This window comes from Octopus bimaculoides, chromosome 21 (genome assembly GCF_046866305.1).
Source record: "Octopus bimaculoides isolate indiv1 chromosome 21, ASM4686630v1, whole genome shotgun sequence".
NCBI lineage: Eukaryota > Metazoa > Mollusca > Cephalopoda > Octopoda > Octopodidae > Octopus > Octopus bimaculoides.
Window position 1 is genome coordinate 35,247,022 of NC_142948.1, and position 7,500 is coordinate 35,254,521.

The window sequence follows — 7,500 nt, forward strand, 5'->3', positions numbered from 1 at the left end:
TGGTTATATAACATATCGCATAGCATTACATAAACCCGCCATATGTCTTCAGGAGATATTTAACTACCATTCGGCGAAATGTAATCAATTTGAAAGCATAAAGAAATTTATAATTAAATCCAATAAAAATAGGGAATTTCACACCGGGACAAAACTATTATAGCATGCGCTTAATCAAACATCAAAATTTCGAAGACAACTATATCAATAATTGTCCATGCTACAAGGGGAATTGTGAATAGCCATTTATGCTTATCAGAAGTTGCATTTTACAATGAAGAGTATTTTGTGATTGACAGCCGACATCTTGCAGTAGACAATACAACTCACATCATGTAGAATATTTTCTATTATAGGCACAAGGCCTGAAATTGTGGTGGGTGGAAACCAGTCAATTACATCGACCCCAGTGTTTCACTGGTACTTGATATATCGACCCCGAAAGGATAAAAAGGAAAAGTCGACCTCGGCGGAATTTGTACACATCGTGTAGAATTTGCCGATTGTTAGAGCAACCAACAATGTGACGCTAATGCCTTGAAATCACACAGCAGTATCTTAGACGACTAATAAAAATACTACTAGATGCTCTTAGATAGATAGATAGATAGATAGATAGATAGATATTACACAAATAAGCTGACGTTCAAAACAGTTGTGTCAGACGTGTATCAATTATATCATGTAAAAAGATCTTTTTCTTCCGGTAAATTAAGATTAAATTAACATTTAATAAGAAGGAGTTTTAACACCGAGTGTGAAATGCATATTGACTTGCTCATCCCGGTGCAAGTGGAGTGAGTGGATCCTGCAATTATTATTATTATTATTATTATTATTATTATTATTATTATTATTATTATTATTATTATTATTATTAATTAATTAATTAATTAATTAATTAAGATGGCGAGCTGGCAGAAACGTTAGCACGCCGGGCGAAATGCTGAGCGGTATTTCATCTGCCGCTACGTACTGAGTTCAAATTCCGCCGAGGTCGACTTTACCTTTCATCCTTTCGGGGTCGATAAATTAAGTACCCGCCAAGTACTGGAGTCGATGTAATCAATCGTTCCCCTCCCCACAAAAATCCAGGCCTTGTATCTATAATAGAAAGGGTTATTATTATTATTATTATTAGTAGTAGTATTAGTATATATGCTTGTCTTTACATACGGTTATATTAAATACATTTCTCCATTCATATAGTGAGTAACTCTCTACATTTGTAGGATATAAATATGTTCTTCTTAAACAAGGATGTTTGGTTGACAGCGACTTGGAAATTTCGCCCAGCTAAGTCAACGTCGGATTGTAAGTTAACACTGGCTTAACTCACCGAAACTTCGAAGTCACTCTCAACAAGATTCTTGTTTAACAACAATAACAATTTTTCCACTATAGGCATAAGGCCTGAAATTTGAGGTAAGGGGACTAGCCGATTACATCAACACCGCTGTTTCACAGTTACTTAATTTATCGACCGCGAGAGGATAAAAGACAAAGTGTACATTGGCAGAATAATAATAATAATAATAATAATAATAATAATAATATTCCTTTTGAGCAGGATGGGCTGCACAACCTGCAGAAAATTCTAACTAGGCCCCACCTGCAATATCGCGCACATATGGTTGTGATGCATGTGCCTAGTGTACCCTTATCAGATGGGCAGTCATGATGGGTATACTGGGCTTCATATATTTGTATCCTAGTGTCACTTTGATAGCATGTACTGATCTCTCTCACTCGATAATAATAATAATAATAATAATAATAATAATAATAATAATAATAATAATAATAATGATGATGAAAAGAAAGAAAGAAAACAGAAAAAGAAAAGACAAAAAGACAAAAGTTATTTTTATATCTTGCTTGCAATCGTTTAATGATTAATAAATATAACCAGCAGTCAATATTCAATATAACTAATATACGTAAAAGTTTCCGACAAATTATATTCAGAACGTGTTATTATAGAACTGCAATATATCACATGGAAACTAATCAACATTTGCAAGTATGTTTACGGCATGTTTTGTAAGATTTGCTATATTGAATAATGATGAAACAACTGTAAACAGAAAAGCAAAATTATTCTCCAACACCAATCTTTATTATTTGTCATTACATGTATTCTGTGTTTAAGTTTAGAATATATATATGTGAAGTCTCTCCCATTTTGTTCTTATATAAACGCATATAAGTTAATATCCATGTTCAATCCCTTTGTACGAGGCATCAGGAAAGATACTTATTGTAGAGATGACAAAAATAATCAAAAACAAAATAAACATGATCCGATCGATGACCATCGCCATCTGCTGCCATTCGGCAAGGACTTCTTGGCGAGCATCCAAGACGCTGTCTCGCTGCGCCAAAGATTGCATGTGTTTGTTGATTTCGTCCATATTTCCACCGGATGTCTGTGGAGGTTTTTCATCATTTACTCCAACGACGACGTCTTTTCCGCGCATGCTCATTGTCTCTTGCTCGTCAGTCGGATGGTAAGTATCGTCTCCAAGACAAACCAACTTGCGTAATCCTTTCAGGAATATCTGGAGGGAGAGATTGAGAGGATGTGAGCTTAAGAGAAAGAGAGGGAGAGAGAGGGAGAGAGAGGTAGAGAAGGATAGAGGAAATGAAAATAGAGGAAGAAATTGTAATATAATATTAAATATAGATATGAATATATAGAGGGGAACAATAAGTTAATGAAACATTTCCGCAATCATTTTGCACAAAATATAATGGAAAATAGAAAACAGGCATCCACTATGCTTACATATACGTTGTCATACACACATACACACACATACATACATACACACAGAGAAAGGTAATGTTTGTTGCCACTTCAACGTATTACTACATTTTAACCCCACGAAAACATCTTTTCCAGCTGGTTCACGACACACGGCCCGTGGAAAAAATGCGCAGCAGACCAAAAGAAATCAGGCAAATGAGCAAAATTTAACATAATTATCATCTCACCTAAATGCCGTAGAATGAAGTAACAGATATACCTGCATCATAATTTCGAATCCTGGCCAGTGCCTTAATTCTCCTGAGCAGATTTTGCCATACCGAATATGAAAAATCCAACCCGTTTCGCTGGAATCCAGCGTGCGTGCGAACGTGTGTGTGTTGGGGGGAGTGCGTTTGTGCGCGCGTGTGTGTTTATGTATACGCGTGTGTGTGTCTGAGTGTGTAAGTATATATCGTATTTCAATCTTCTAAAGAGACCGGTTTGTCTTACCGTTCGCAATATCTGCGGCATCTTCTTTCTTCTTGGTCCTCTGTTGTAAATGTTCAGGATGAATATTGACAGAATCACAGACAACGCAACCAAGATCAACGTAAGCACGTGGTACGTCACTGAAAAAAAATATATAAACGAAATATAAACGAAAAGCATACAGCTGAATAAAGACTCGCGCGCGTTAAAATTATGAATACACTATCAATACCGAGTTGTTACAGTTCTCGCCTGAAGATCTCATTGGCATGAAACTCGAATTGTGAAAAAAGTTCTGTTTTAGTTTCAATAAAAGAAAAAGCCAACATCACAACCATCACATCATTGTCATTGTAACCGCCCTCATCAACAGCACTAGCAGCGCCACTACCACCAACAAACAGCGATAACATCATCACCAACATCATCATCATCATAATCACCCTATCACTATCACCAATGTGTTCATCATTATCATGATTATACTTACAAATAACCGGGATCGTCGAATAGCCTTTCGGTAAGCTGTTGTTGATTACGTTAATCTGCATGACACATACCACTATGAGTGCGATTCCTAGGAAATAAAGAGTGAGAGAGAGAGAGTAAGAGAGAAATAGGGAAATAATTGAAGAAAGGCGTAGAAACATAAAGAGAGAGAGAGAGAGAGAGAGAGAGTGTGTGTGTGTGTGTGTGTGTGTGTGTGTGTGTGTGTGTGTGTGTGTGTGTGTGTGTGTGTGTGTGTGTGTGTGTGTGTGATAGGGACAGAAAGATTGGATGGAAGGAGGAGCATAGGATAATTAAATCAGTTCATTTGCAGATGCATTGTGGGAATTGCAATTGTGGTTTATTTTCAATGACTGCAAATACGAGCTCAAGCGACCAGTGTTCTTCATTTCTTCGCAGGGCCTTGTCCTTCCGGGTCTCTGGAGAGGTGCCGGAGTTTTTCATATGTCTTTTCAGTGTTCTCTGCATTGCAGCCTCCGTCCATGACGCATTTCAGGGTAGTAAACTGCCCTTGGCGGGAGAATGTCGACTTCATTTCTGTAAATATGTTCCTCCCACTGCAGCTGCGATGAGGTCATTTGGGCCTCTGCACTAACTGTACAAGCGCAGAACAGAACCTCCTCATCTTGAATGCGAGCCTTCTGTCTGGCATACAAGATGGAGTACAAATGATGAAAGAGGACTCGCGTCAGGGCTTTGATAAGCCTGCGGTAGAGAGCCATGCATTCTGTGGCGTAGAGGAAACACAGGATCATTGCAGCACGCACACCTTTATCTTCATGTTGCGCACAATGTGATGTCAGCTTTGTAGATGCTTCTCAAGAGAGCCAAATACCTTTGTGGCAGACTATTTGCCTCTCAAATTTTAAGTCAGAGGAATTAGTACACGTCACAGCGCTGCCGAGATAGGTAAAGGCCTCAATGTACATTAGGGTCTCTTCGTGTACTTTTCAGTGGTTAGGGATCTCACGATTTATTAAGACATCTTGGTCAAGCACAATGTGCACGTTCCAAATTGTTACAAACATATTCATTTTCTTAGTGAAATCTTACTGATTGCGGTGAACCAGCAAGTTTTTGTTCTGCGCAAGATTTCTTTACCCCACCTTTTCTAGGGACGTTCCCTTCCAAGGCGAGTAGTTCTCCTTGAGAAGTGCTTCCCGAATACTCATACTGCTGCTTCAGCCAGCTGGTGCGCAGGGTTCAACATTGACTACGACCATCGAGGGTGCAAAGCTCTTGCTCGCAGTTTCCAGTTACTAACACCAACTACCGTTACATTCAACCCAAGGTCATAGAGCTTCTTCCTTCTCTGAAAAAAACGTCTTGGTCTGTGAGTAAGGCACTTGGCATCGCCCTTCCCCCCACTACCCCAAACCAGACTGCCTCTGTGGGCCTCTTTCCAAGATTCAAAGTCGTATAGATATGTATAAATATATAGAACATTCTTGACATAACCATACGTGACCTCTGAAGATAATGTGATAATGCATCGAAAGGATTTGCGTGATATTAGGCATATATTTAGATGTGTATGCATGCATGCATGTATGTATATATTTATACACAGTAGCAAAGAAAAAATTTACAATAAATATATAGGTAAAAATGTTCATTGTTACATACCTAAAGTTATACGTTCTTTAGATTCTGAAGGTAACAAGAACATAAAAGGAATCAGTGCCGCGATTATTATAGCTGGGAAAATCAGTACTTGACAAGAGTACACGAAGTGCCGGCGCAGAACGAATGTCATGATGTAAGTGACATAACTCTCCGGACAGCAGGGGTAGTATCTTGTCTCTACCTGTGTCAAAGAACATAAAGAAGCATTTAAGCGTTGACGACATAAGAGAACGACATTGAAAATCTTTTCTACTCTAGGCACAAGGCCCGAAACTTTGGGGTAGGTGACCAGTCGATTAGATCAACCCCAGTGCGTAACTGGTACTTATTTAATCGACCCCGAAAGGATGAAAGGCAAAGTCGACCTCGGCGGAATTTGAACTCAGAACGTAACGACACACGAAATACTGTTAAGCATTTCGTCCGGCGTGCTAACGTTTCTGCCAGCTCGCCGCCTTGAGAAGTACATTGAAAATATCATAGCAATGGAAATGAAAGTAATTATCATGGCTCACATGAAGAGGTGTAACGAGTCACTGTTACTGTACTCATTTCACACTCGAAACCTTTCGGTTTGGCTGCCACTTTTCAATTTCTTTAATTTTTGTTTCAATCGGTATCATATTTGGATGTTAGAGCAACAAAGGCCGAACGTAGTGACCTTTCGGAGGAACAAACAAGAATGCCTAAAATCGATGTGGCAGTACCAGGAGATCAACATATTGTAACGAAAGAAAGAGAGAAGATTGATAAATATGCAGAACTGAGAACTGATATGGCAGCTACGAGAATCAAACAGAAAGCCTGTCCCTGTTGTCATCGGGGCATTAAGATCAATATCACCCAACCTGAAGAAACATATGGATATTTTAGAAATATCCTACAATCTAGGTGTATTGCAAAAGCCGGCGTAAGTTGGAACTGCACGCATACTGCGTAAAGTTCTTTCGGTCTAGGTTTGTTGTTGCGATTTGACAGACAGTACAAACCCCCGGTAGAGACAATATCTCCAATCAGCAGCATCGCAATAATGGATAACGTGTGGCGTCTTAAATAATAATAATAATAATAATAATAATAATAATAATAATAATAATAATAATAATAATAATAATAATAATAATATGCTTTCTAATTGATGTATCAATACCTGCAGATGACAGCGTTTCCCTAAAAGAAATGGAGAAACTTTCAAAATACAAAGACCTGGAAATAGAGGTAACTCGAATGTGGAATCTAAAAACAGAAACAATTCCTATCATAGTAGGGGCCTTAGGTATAATAAAAAAAATATTCAGACAAATACATAAGAAAAACACCAGGACTTACAAATATATATAACATACAGAAAATTGCACTACTGGGCACTGCACACATCCTACGCAAAACACTTACAATACAGTAACCATAAGAGCATCACAGCAAACCACAGCACATACCCAAGGCACACAGAGCTGCGCTCGGTAGTGAAGTGAAAGCACGTTATAAAAATAAAACTACTGAATAATAATAATAATAATAATAATAATAATAATAATAATAATCATACATCACACATCCTACACAAAGCACTTTCAATACAGTAACCATAAGAGTATCACAGCAAACCACAGCACATACCCAAGGCACACATAGCTGCGCTCGGTAGTGAAGTGAAAGCACGTTATAAAAATAAAACTACTGAATAATAATAATAATAATAATAATAATAATAATAATAATAATAATAATAATAATAATAATAATAATAATCGATGTCTTTCCTTACTTTGGACTTTGTGCTGACGATTTCCCACTTCTCGCTAAGTTCGTAATTTTCCGAGATAACAGGAGGAGAAGTTGAGGATATATTAAGTTGGAGACTGCTGTACACCCAGGATCCATATATAAGTTTACATGTCTGGATGTCAAAAGGGAATTTGGACATATCAAGTGCACACACAGCTGAGTCAGATATTCTTGGTACGTGCAACACGTTCCCAGAGCTATACACAACCGCGTCATCGTGAGACATCGAAGGGTTTGTCAATCCTTGACTGAAAAAAAAAAAAAACGGAAATAAAACGAAAAAACAACAAACGTAGAAATATATTTCAGTTAATCCGATCAACGGAACAGCCTGCTCG

The 7,500-nt window shown here is 37.9% G+C and overlaps 1 protein-coding gene across 1 annotated transcript in view; it reads right to left on the reverse strand.

Annotated features, from left to right (window-relative positions):
• Window positions 1–1,864: 1,864 nt before the first annotated feature.
• Window positions 1,865–7,500, reverse strand: part of LOC106868626 (neuronal acetylcholine receptor subunit alpha-5) — a 9,264-nt gene continuing 3,628 nt past the window's right edge. The window contains exons 4-8 of the mRNA XM_089339089.1: window positions 7,143–7,410; window positions 5,375–5,555; window positions 3,732–3,818; window positions 3,263–3,381; window positions 1,865–2,561 (exon numbers count right to left, since the gene is read on the reverse strand). Of these exons, the coding sequence (XP_089195215.1) occupies window positions 2,211–2,561; window positions 3,263–3,381; window positions 3,732–3,818; window positions 5,375–5,555; window positions 7,143–7,410 (1,006 nt within the window). The 3' untranslated portion in view covers window positions 1,865–2,210. The remainder of the gene's footprint in view (window positions 2,562–3,262; window positions 3,382–3,731; window positions 3,819–5,374; window positions 5,556–7,142; window positions 7,411–7,500) is intronic.